Consider the following 12,749-nt stretch of genomic DNA (forward strand, 5'->3'; position numbering starts at 1 on the left):
CACCACAGATTTGACAGATTCGATGCAATATGTGCAGGAGGCCCAGTGCTCTTCCAGACTGGTAGGGGGCTGGCTAAGTACAGAAATGGTACTAAGTATTTATATTTAGGCACCTGATTCATTCCCCTACACTTGAGAGATGTAGCTTGGTAGCACGGGCTCCTCTTAACTATACCACAGCTTCTATTTAAACAAGTCCTTGTGTTTCTGAGTAGTAGGTTACCTAGAAGTTTTCAATACTTTCCTGGCTGCTTATCCCTTTTCTGCCTCTCATGGCCTGTGAGCAGGGGGAATCATCTCCTCCAGAAGGTAAGACTAAATGGCCAAGTGAGGTCTTTATTTGAATCACCATTGAGAGGCACTGTAGAAGAATGGCTGCAGAAGCGTGGCCTTAGAATCTCTGAAGATCTGCACAATCCAGGCCTGGTATCAGAATAGGCCTGTAACCAGAATTGTACTGAAGTTGCTGTGCTGAAGTTAACAAGAAGGGTGGCCTTGAGCTATTCTTGAATCCTGAGCCCAAGTAATTATGTTGTGCCAACAGGCCGTGGCTGTAACAAGCTACAGCTGCTGGGAAAGCAGGTGCAGGGCCAAGAAAGATAGGGACCGGTATGGGAAAATAGGGAGTAACAAACTACAAGGCTGAAGCACAGCGACACAATTAGCTACGTGGATAGAATGCTTATTTTAGTCATGATAATTACGGGTGTGAGAACTGCGTGCGCTTAGAGACTAATAACCAATTATATTTTTGCTTTACGAATATGCATGTGTATCGAGTCTATATAAGTAGTGTTAGAAGCTAATAAAATTGAGCAAGATGCATAACTCATATTGAGCGATTTCTTGACTCTGGCGAACCCTTCTCCCCAACAACTGGTGCCCGAACCACGGGAAAGCTGCAAAAACTCTGCCTTTGCATTGCGATGGTGGGCTTTGCGAATTGAGAGTCGCTGAGAGGAGTTCGAGCAGGAAGGTGTCCATAAGGAGTAAAGACATCTGAATCCGGCAGTAAGCGCTCCTGCACAGACCTGCACCGGTAAGACCGTTTTTCCCTCGATAATGGAAAGGGAGGCGGCACTCACGCTATTAACTGATATTCTTGCTAAGCTAGAGGCTAGTGTGAGCACAAAGAAGCTCCATGAGCTCTGCAGGTGGGCGAATGATAAAGGACACTTAAAAGACCCGCAACTGATGTTTAGTGTGACTGAGTGGGGAGAGATCGGGGATTCCCTTTGCGATGCGATCCTTAGCGGCAGCAGGTCAGCCAAGGACTTGGGGACTACCTGGCGGGAGGTCATGAACCATTTACAATCAATGGTTGCGGAGAAAAAAATGGCTATGGCTGCCTCAGACCTCCTCGGTCGGGAAACCGAGTCGGAGTCTACCCGATTATTTGGTCAAGGCGCTCCGTCTGCAAAAGGCATAATTGTGCCTATTAAAAAATCTGCGACAGAGCTATTACACCCGACACCGTCTCCAGAGGGTGCCGCCACAATTGGTGCTCCATGCCAACCTGAAAGCTACCGAGAGCCGCCCCCCCTGCTAGATGAGGACGAGGGTACTAGAGCGGGTCTGAGCGTGCCTCTGAAGGAGAGCGCAGAGTCCGATAAAGAAAATGAGCCCACCCCAGCTGCAGCTGCCCCAATTCCCCGTCCCCAAATGAAACCCTCCGATGGGACCCTAAACTGCTTGCAGCAGCATTTGAACGAATGTCCTCTGCCTACTGCCGGTCGTGATGTTCAAGTCCTGACCCAGGAAGGTGTTATCCTCCACCCTGCCGCTCCCCAAAGTCGTTGGTCTGGGGTTATACGAGACGCTATATTGGAGGGAGAGTGGCAGGCTGCTTCTGCTGTTGCATGTCCGGTGCGGATCACCACTTTACCAGATGGTTCAGCAGCCGCAGCGTGGAGACCTTTTGATTGGAAGTTTATGCAGCAGCTACGACAAGCCGTTACACAATATGGATTACAATCTGAACCAGTCAAACACTTGCTGAATTATTTGTTTGACTCTGAAATTATGACACCCGGTGACTGTGCTTCGCTAGCTAGGTTGCTTCTTACACCAGCACAGTATTTGCTTTTTGAAAAGGAATGGGAACGACAAATGCGTAAGACTTTGATTCTGCCCAGGGCTCAGGGGCATCCCCTGTGTGGTGTTAAAGAGGACATGCTGTTAGGCCGTGACATTTGTGCCGACCCTAAGGTACAATTAGTGTTTTCCGTGGAAATGCATAATGCCTCTGCCCTGACTGCAAAACAAGCCCTGATGCTCGTTCCGTCAGAACGTAAGGCCCCTTCCTTTATGACAGTCAAACAGGGAGCAACGGAGCCATTTGATAGTTTTGTAAACCGGCTAGTGCAAGCCTTGGACCAAAACCACAGTATGACAGAGGACCTTAAAGTACAAATGCTCCGGATGGCTTTTGAAAATGCTAATCCAAGGGCCAAGACGATTCTGTCCACCCTTCCCCGAACAGCTCCAGTGGAGGAAATGCTGGAGCAAATGATAAACAGCGCATCTGCCCAGCAAGCCGCCTTCGTCTCTGATGCTGTAAGTTCTGCTGTAAGTTCTGCTGTATCTACAGCCATGCAAAATGTTACCCAGGTGCTGGCAGCTGTTCTTAAACCTGCAGTGCGACTGCAAACTAAACAAAAGACTTATACAGGACCTTGTTTTCGTTGTGGTGGGACAGGTCATCAACGCCGTAACTGCTCGGTGTCTGTATGGTGTGATAATTGCCAGACTACTTCTCATGCTACTAAAGTCTGTTGGCGGCCGGGAAACTACAAGCAGAGCGCGAACGGTGGCCGCGTGCAGACAAAAGTAGTCCCACCAACACAGGCCCCGGTCACCCAGCAACCCGGGGAAGCTTGGGAATCGACTTGGCGACAGCAGATGTCACTCTGTTTGACACGACACCACAAAAGATACCATCCACGACCTTTGGCCCGATACACTCCTCGCGTCAGCAATTTGGAGCTCTCCTAATAGGCCGATCTTCAGCTGGTTAAAAGGTATCTTTGTAATTCCGGGACTAATTGATGCTGATTATACGGGACAGATTGTTATTGTGGCTTACACATTGTATCCGCCTCTCCACATGCCGCGCGGAAGTAAAATTGCTCAATTAGTTCCCATGAAAAATTTCACAACTAGAGTATGTGCGCCACCTTGTGACCCTTTACCGAATCGTGGGAATAACAACTTTGGCTCTGCAGACGAACTTGTTGTATGCATCACTATGTCAATGAACAACCCAGAAACTAGAGTCACATTACGGAGAGGAAATGAATCTTGTACTTTTGTTACACTTTTTGACACAGGAGCTGATGTTACTATCATCACCTGACATGTGTGGCCTAGACATTGGCCTACTAGACCGGCTACAGGAGGAGTCAGCGGCGTTGGAGGCGTCTCACTGCCACATACTAGCACAGAGCCGATCATTATTCAAGTGGAAGACAAAATAGCATCAGCACATGTACTGATTTTACCTTTACCAGATGGCATCTCTGCCCTCATTGGCCGCGAAATAATGACTCAGTTGGAAGTTGTGTTAACTACCCCTGGTACAGTTTTCTGGCAGCGGCCCCTGCAGGGCAGCCTCCCATCCTAAAACTCACCTGGATTACAGATGAGCCTGTCTGGGTGGAGCAGTGGCCACTACAAAAAGAGAAGCTGCAGATAGCGCATGAGCTGGTTCAAGAACAACTAAATGCTCACCATATTAAGCCATCAACCAGCCCTTGGAACACCCCCATCTTTGTTATACCAAAAAAGTCTGGAAAGTTTCACTTACTTCATGATTTACACAAGGTGAATGAACAAATGCAAGCCATGGGAGTGCTCCAGCCCGCATTACCAACTCCTACTATGATACCTAAAGACTGGGCCTTATTAATTGTAGACCTGAAAGACTGTTTCTTTACCATACCATTACATCCATCAGATACACCGTGCTTCACCTTCACCTTGCCAGCAATTAACAAGGATCAACCAGCTCACCGTTATGAATGGGTGGTCCTTCCACAGGGAATGCGCAACAGTCCCACCATTGTCAAATTTTCGTTGCTGCAGCATTACAACCCTTCACGTCGACAGTGGCCGCATCCTCTCATTTATCATTATATGGATGATATTTTAGTAGCTCAACCACAACCCTTTACGGAACAGAACTTACAAAACTTATGCAAACACTTGCACAAGCAGGATTACAAGTAGCACCAGGAAAGGTTCAAAAGCAATCTCCGTTCAAATACCTGGGATGGAAGATTAATGACAGCATCATAACGCCAACAGAAAACCACTATTACCACTGAGATAAAACCCCTTACTGATGCGCAGACACTGATGGGGGATTTACAATGGGTACGTCCCCTTCTGGACATTACTAATGAAGGTCTAGCTCCCCTACGGCCTCTTTTACAAGGCACAGATGCAGCTAAATCCATTCACCTCACTAATGAAAACCAGAAATGTATACAGCATCTTGGGCACCTAGTATCAGCGCGATGGGCAGCTCGACGAGATGCTACCCTCCCCCTCCGACTACTAGTGGTTTCTCGCCCTGTCTCTGTTTTTGCTGTTATCATGCATTAGCAAAAGAAAAAAGGGGGAGATGACCTCTTCCATGTCTTGGAATGGATATTTTTATCCCTTCAACCTAAGAAAACAGTTCAAACTCGTATGGAAGCAATGGCTGAAGTAATTTGAAAAGGTCATGATAGGATGGTAGCTATTTCAGGGGAAGAACCATTTAGTATTCACCTGCCAATGAAGGGAGCAGACCTAGAATGGGCTTTGCGAAACTCTGCTGCTTTACAATTGGCACTCTTAGGATATTCTGGACAGATATCATGAGAACAGCTAAAGGGGAAAGATATCCATCTTTTGAGAACGTATTCATGGATGGAAATACCTAAGCATTCATCTGTTCTGCTTCAGGATGGTCTTACAGCTTTCACGGATGCAGGCAAGGCTACTCGAAGGGCTGCTGTGGTCTGGAAGGAAAAGGAACTCTGGCAGCAACACATTATTGTTGCCCACCCTGAAGATAATTTACAGACATTGGAGCTGCTTGCAGTTTGTCAGGCTATGGCAAACTGGCGCACAGTGGTGCTGAGCATTGTCACCGATTCACTGTATGTGGCAGGAGTAGCTCAAAGGATAGAGGATTCACTTTTGAGAGAAGTAACCAACCCACGACTAAATGAGTTATTCCAACAACTTCAAAGAGCTACAAAGCAGAGGACTGCGCCATACTGTATCATCTATATCAGAAGCCACAAATGGCAGGAAGGCTTAGGATAAGGTAATCACAGAGCAGATCAATTGGTTAGCCTGACACGAACTGCACCCATCAATCAATTTGAAGCCGCACGAATCTCCCACACTCAGTTCCATCAAAATGCTAAGGGATTAAAAAGACAATTTTGGCTGACATATGCTGAGGCACAGGGTATTGTTAGGAGTTGCCCACAGTGCAGTCACCATGGCCCTAGCCTAGGGATGGGGGTCAATCCCTGAGGTCTGAGGGCATTAGAGATCTGGCAGATGGATGTTACTCATGTTCCTGAATTTGGCAGGTTGAAATATGTACATGTCACGGTAAACACCTATTCAAGATTTATTTGGGCAACTGTACAACCTGGGGAAAGAGCCTAGCATGTATGTAAACATCTAACAGCCTGTTTTGCCATCACGGGAGTTCCAGAACAGATTAAGATGGATAATGGTCCTGCCTATGTCAGTCAAGTTGTGTGGAAATTTCTTATTGTGTGGGGAGTACAGCATAAGACCGGAATATCTCATTCTCCTATGGGACAAGCCATCATCGAAAGAACAAACAGAACGTTGAAGGATTATCTGCAGAAATTTGCGGACATTACAGACCCAAAGGAGCATCTACACAGAGCCTTGTTTGTTCTCAATCACTTGTGTGTGTTTGGGGACAACTCAGAGCCCCCAGCTATCATTCACGCTACTTGTGTAAATACTGGAACCCCAAGAACTGAATTATCTGTTTATTATAGAAATCCACGGTCAGGGGAATGGGAGGGTCCTGCCCCTGTTTTGTTTAATGGTCGAGGTTATATGTGTGTTTCCACCCTGACAGGTCCAGTATGGGTACCCAGTAAATGGACACGTGCTGATACCAGTAGTCATAAAACTGGTACTGGAAGCTCGCCAGTGGGAGCTACATTGGTGGCAACTGGCCACACGGTCTCTGGCGTTGGAGGCATCGCTGCTGTTACAGAAAAGGACAGTTTGGGCCTCCCCAAGGGATACATGTGACCAGCTACAGGCAGAACTAGAGAACAAAACTCTGTACTATTCCTTAAATCCCTGTGATTGTGGACAAAGGGAATGTGGCTGGGTTCTATTACTCTGTGGCTTATGTAAACTTGTATGGTGGGTCTCTGTATATACCTTGCGAATGGGTTTAGGGTGTTTACAATGTAAATGGAAAGTTAGAGAGAGGATTCCTTTTTGGGAATTGCGAGAAGGGATTAGAAGAGACCATCGGTTTGCCCGAGATCTGTTTGCCCTGTTTGAAGCTACTGAAAACACAAATCGAGCACAGTGGCAGTGGCGCGTTTGCAGATATTTGGACGGCCTCAGGCTGCAACGCCAGACTAAAATTGTAAGCAGGGAGTGTGGTAAAGGTATTTTTACACCTTGACAATATGCTGTCCCTGCCAAAAAGTGGAGGAAGGCCCAGAATGAGTGGGCAAGGAGAGCTCACAGAAAGTAACGTTTCTGTAGGATTAGACATGCTCAAATGGTGGACTCGGTTTATGGTCTTGATGAATATGTTACCTGTTGGCCAAGGTATTTTTAACATCTTGCCTAGGACAAACATATGGGTGACACGGGCGAATATTACAGGGGTAACAGACTTTTGTTTAAGTTTGCAGCAAGCAGACAACCCCTTTAGAACTTGCTTAACTGGTATTCCCTTGCAGGAGAATGAAACGGATTTTGATGGTTTTTGGAATGTTGCGGCTGTGAATCTGACTTCCAATGAAAAGGGAACATGCCCGAGTCCGAATGGGCAATTTGTTTGGCCTTCTATGCGTAATGCAGTGTGGCAGAAAACGGTTATTGAGAATTTAAATCGACCATATCATTTACCATTGCAGGAGTTAGACCTATTGGGTAGCATTGTGCCCGTTAAATACGTTAATGTAACTGCAACGGGAATGCCAGAATGCGACGACACGGTACCATCACTTCAACCTGTAAATGGCACTGGAGTAATTCAGTTTGGTGAACCGTGGCGATTGTGGCTAGTGCATCAAGGTGAGTGGGGGTTTTATACAGGGTTTCAAAATCTAACCAGTTCGCCTGTTTGGGGTGAATTGAAAACTGGAGGCCTACATGTAAATGTATCAGGGGGCTACCAGTTGCCGCCGGGAGTCTTTTTGATATGTGGGGATAGAGCATGGCCAGGGATTCCTTTGAATCCTGTCGGTGGACCATGTTATTTAGGGCGTTTAACTTTGTTTGCTCCACGTATGAAAGACTTATTGAAAATGACTCCACAATTTCATAGATCACGGGCACTGTGCACCTTTGATGAAACATGTAATGACCCAGTCGATCTGCAGTCTGTAACAACAAATGTCTTAGCCTCCATATTTATGCCAGGAGCAATGACTGCATTAAACACTAAGAATATACGAAGGTTAGCGTGTTGGGGAGAGAAACAATTTGATCTTACATTGCGGATTTTAAGTTCGTTATTGCTTGATGTAGATAGTGTTAGGCATGCTACATTATAAAATAGAGCTGCAGTAGATTTTTTGTTATTAGCACATGGACACGTTGTGAGGATTTGGAAGGGATGTGTTGTGTGGACCTTTCCGATCATTCCATATCTATCCACAAGAAGTTGTCACAACTGCAGGGAAACATGAAGCATATTCTTGCTGATGATAATCCCTTGGATGAATGGTTGAGAGGATTGGGGATAACAGGTTGGTTAAAGATGTTATTGATCGAAGGAATACGCTTTGTTATAATCATTATTGTAATGTTTTCAGTTTTTAGCTGTACTTTTTCTTGTTTAAAGAGAGTAGTTTTTAACATAACCAATCAGGTCTGGCTTGTGCAAAAGAAAAAAGGGGGAATTGTAGAAGAATGGCTGCAGAAGCGTGGCCTTAGAATCTCTGAAGATCTGCACAATCCAGGCCTGGTATTGGAATAGGCCTGTAACCAGAATTGTACTGAAGTTGCTGTGCTGAAGTTAACAAGAAGGGTAGCCTTGAGCTATTCTTGAATCCTGAGCCCAAGTAATTATGTTGTGCCAACAGGCTGTGGCTGTAACAAGCTACAGCTGCTGGGAAAGCAGGTGCAGGGCCAAGAAAGATAGGGACCGGTATGGGAAAATAGGGAGTAACAAACTACAAGGCTGAAGCACAGCGACACAATTAGCTACGTGGATAGAATGCTTATTTTAGACATGATAATTAGGGGTGTGAGAGCCGCACGTGCTTAGAGACTAATAACCAATTATATTTCTGCTTTACGAATATGCATGTGTATCGAGTCTATATAAGTAGTGTTAGAAACTAATAAATTTGAGCAAGATGCATAACTCATATTGAGCGATTTCTTGACTCTGGCGAACCCTTCTCCCCAACAAGGCATTAGTTTCTCCCTCTCTGGGGATGAAAGGTCAGTCTTTCTGGGCTGTAGTTAATGTCACAAATATTCCCTGTGCCTCCCACCATTACATAGGAAGATACCTCATCTACCACTTAGTTCATTTGTTGTGAGCCCAGCAGAAAGTTCTGAACAGTGATGAGTGTTGAATTGCTATTTAATCTATGGAGCAGGGAAAACATTCATCATCACACCAGACAACGGGCACCTACCAAGTGGATCCTGACACCCCACACAAATACAGCACAGCATCCAAGAAATTCTGTGTCTTCAGCTCGACCAAGGTTCCAAGCAGGGCTATCATGGCACGCAGGCCTCCGCCTGATCCCAGAACAACAATATTAGGCACATTATTCTGGGGAATGGAAGACAGAAAACATATTTCTTTTGGAGCAAAGGCTTAACAAATAGACAGGCATAAAGGCTGTTGCAGTTCTCACCTGATCTGCTTCCTTGCTTTAAGACACATTCCATAATCTGTCTTTTCCCCTCGCATTACAGTCACAGAATGGGTTTTCCTTTGTGTTGTGCTATGGCTTATCTGCCTGGTAGTGAAATTTGTTGTGGCTATGTTTCTGTGCTGTAGCTTCAAACCTTGAGCAGTACCAGACCCGGCTGGAACAGAGTGAACTTTCTTCACAGCAGCCCATATGGTGCCGTGGTTTGGATTTGTGGCTGAATAGGTATTCATAACACACAAATGTTTTTACTTGCTGAACAGTCTTCCACAACATCAAGGCTCTCACTTTCCCACTCTGCACTCCACTCTGGGTAAGTAGGCTAGAGGTGGGCAGGAGGCTGGGAGAGGGCACTGCTGGTATGGCACAGCTGACCCAAACTGACCAAAGGGATATTCTATACCATATAACATCATGCTAAACAGTAAAAGCTCAGGGAAAGGAAGAAGTGGGGATGTTTGTGGTTATGGCATTTGTCTTCCCAAATAACTGTTATGTATGCTTAGACCCTACTTTCCAGGAAGTGGCTAACTCTTCCCTAGTGATGAGAAGCAGTGGATACATCCCCTTGCCTGTGCACACATCTTTGCAGCTTTTCCTTTCCCTGTTAAACTGTCTTTATTTTGGTCCATGACTCTTGTCACCCTCCTTCCATTTTCTCCCTGTCCCATGGCAAGCAGCTCTGTGTTGCTTGGCTGTTGGCCAGAGTCAACCCACCGCGCATATTGTGAGGATAAAATCAGCATGGAGTCAAAGAAAGATGTGTGCAGAGTTATACCGTATGCCTGTGTTCACAGCATATGAAAAAGCATAGGGGCCAGTGTTCCTGTATCATTGTACATGATGGTGTACTTCTGAGGATGAAAAGGCTGGAACATAGAGAAGAATGTGTACACAAGAATGCAAAGATGGAAGAGATGTGTGTGCACACTTATTAAGATACAAACACTGTCAGGTGGTTAACTGTGTGTGTGTTCCAGACGATGCATATATATTTATGTTTACACATATGTATAAATTTATAAAACTATGCATGTATATAAACATATGCAAGGGAAATTTGATTAATTAATTCATTATCTGATAGATCTAGGAATTGCCATTGGGAATTCCACTGGAAATTAAGAGTCCTGCTCCCTTTTTTCTTCTTGGGAGTTCCCAGCCTGAATCCTTTTCCCAGCAGTGGACAGAAAGCCTGTACTGGAAAACTTGTGATGACAGATGTAGTTTTCCTAGGGACTGGACCTTACTTCACGTGGCACCTTATGTGCCATTACATCACTGCAGCGTTATCCTTCTTTCCTTCATAGGACTGTCAGTCCTTACCTGGTCACAATGAATCCCAAGGTCTTTCAGACACATCAATACTTTTTCTTGTCTCTTCTGAGTGGCTTTTATCTCACCTTCTGAGAGAGCATGAGACAGACGGATTTCATTCTCATCCTGGCATACAAAGTGAAACATTCAGGGTAAGATTATTTCTCTCTGTAAGAAAATCAACATATGGGATCCATACAGATGACCCAGCTCTCTACAGACCAGCCAGTGTTCACTCTGAGTCAGCACCTAACAACATTGTAAAGAAGATCAGGGAACTAATTTTTGTACTACACTTTAAATTTGTGATGAAAGAGGCAGTATTTATGAACTTAATAAGCAAAGCAAAGGGGAAGGAACACAAGCAAAAATTTCAGTTCTTCCAGGTTAAAAAGTCCTCAAACTCTTGACTGAACAAGATAGTCCATTTTCTAAAACAAAACATTGTTTTACTTATGTGGGAAAATCACGTGGAGGGGGGAAATTATAGAAAATTAGGACCCAATAGAAGTTGTAGTATTATGACAACCTTTTAAGGGAAAAATACAGGGGCACGCAGGGAATCTACTCCACCCATGGTTCCCTAAGCCACACCACCTGCTATCCTAGAGGAGCAGTGGAGGGTGGAGGGGAGTGGAGACACCACGGCCAGGCTCTGCTGTGCTCCCTGCAGGATTGGGAACTTGATGGTACCATACAGCCGATAAGCTGCATAGGGGCTGTGAAATGGAAAATATATGAGATGTCCATTGCTGGGCCAAGAACTGTGGTAGATCTCATTGCCCATTGGTCATCTAATTGCCCATTATAATCTTGTTATAATACTAACATCTCCATCCCAAAGTTACCTACCTCCAAGACACAACCACCCCTCACCAAGCATTTGCTTTCCAGTTCTTATCTATTATGTCATTATATGAAAGCAAGAGAAGTTTACACCAATCAATACTAGAAGAATATATGACTAGAGTCACTCAATCTCCACCTGAGAGTTAAGAAAAGTGTAAAATTAAATGAACGAAGGGAGAAATTAGGGAAGATGCCATTGTAACTTCTGGGATCAGTTGATAGGCTGAACCTGTCTTCTCCTGCACAGGGACGCCTATTGGGTAAGAACTTTGTTTTATGTATGCTAAATAACTAACCCGTGATAGCTGTTATTAGTGATTAATGCTTTGGTTGCATATAGTCTGGTTGTATAGCATTTCAAGCTTGTTTTTGCAGATAGTCCCTATAACCAGCAATCACAAATCTTATAATGAAGAGTGTTATTCCATATAATGTTGGTGTGAGTCCTTTGTGGGTGCTAGCAGTTGCCAGCAGTGGGTAACACATTCAAATAAAGCTGAGGGGTCCCCGTGATGCTGTTGGGTGTGTTTCCCTGAACAAGTCAGTTGGATCACCCTCTGATCCAGCGGGACTGTTCATTGAAGGGTCCCTGTAATGGGATGCTGACAGACTGGTTGGGCACAAGGGTCTCGGCTTTCCTGGGGCACTGATAGACAGATCAAAAACCCAGTGTTGGGAAAATCTACACGCCCCCTAAACCCCCCCCCCCCCTTTTCATGTGACAGCTTGTTAGCATTTTTTTCATAATAGTAACTGCAAGTCTGAAATACTCTTTTGTGTTGAAGGAATGTATCAAATTCAGTTAAATACACTGGTTGATTTCCTTGAGCCAATGGTGTCTTTTTCAGTTGAAAAAAAACCTTCTAACTTGAACTGATGTTCACAGTAGCCTAAAGAAATACAGCTTTCCTAGGTTTGTATATATAGATCAGGTATATGCCTGTAGCAGCGTTCACCTCACTTAACTTTCAACTTCAGCCTGAAATCTGCAGTTCCTGAATATCCTTAAACATCAGAGGAGAGCAAGAAGCACTTCCAGAGTACCACTCCTAAACCATACTTCAGACAGCCCTCAAATGCCTGTTCAACTCCACTGTGAAATGCATTCCTGACTAGCTCATATGTAGAAAGCTATAATGCAGATGCTTAAAGTCAGGTGAGATGAATCCTACCCTTGTTCTGATTCATGTCCCGGAGGCTCCTCTTTAGCTATCATCTAGAGAGGAAGGCTCAAATAATTGAAGTTAGTCCTTACAAATACTTTTCAGAGTAATATTAGCATGAAGTACATAGAACATCCATTTTAAAAAACAATCATGACACAAGTGTCATAGCATGTGGACAGTGAAGCAGGCAGAAGGGGGATTAGGAAACAGAGGGGAAAACAGAGTAGAAAAAGCATACCTTGGTAGCCATTGAGGTGTCTGTCTTTGTGTCCTGGAGACCTACCAA

The 12,749-nt window shown here is 44.8% G+C and overlaps 1 protein-coding gene across 2 annotated transcripts in view; it reads right to left on the minus strand.

The window, feature by feature from the left end:
- The window catches only part of PLA2G4C (phospholipase A2 group IVC), a 37,567-nt gene that overhangs the window by 19,131 nt on the left and 5,687 nt on the right, over nt 1-12,749 (minus strand). The window contains exons 2-4 of one of the 2 annotated variants that reach the window (XM_080382127.1): nt 12,702-12,742; nt 10,458-10,616; nt 8,886-9,028 (exon numbers count right to left, since the gene is read on the minus strand). In XM_080382127.1, the coding sequence (XP_080238253.1) occupies nt 8,886-9,028; nt 10,458-10,595 (281 nt within the window). In that variant the 5' untranslated portion in view covers nt 10,596-10,616; nt 12,702-12,742. The remainder of the gene's footprint in view (nt 1-8,885; nt 9,029-10,457; nt 10,617-12,701; nt 12,743-12,749) is intronic. The other variant, XM_080382128.1, reaches the window with a different exon arrangement.

Source organism: Falco punctatus (assembly GCF_963210335.1).
Source record: "Falco punctatus genome assembly, chromosome: 4".
In the NCBI taxonomy this organism is placed as follows: domain Eukaryota; kingdom Metazoa; phylum Chordata; class Aves; order Falconiformes; family Falconidae; genus Falco; species Falco punctatus.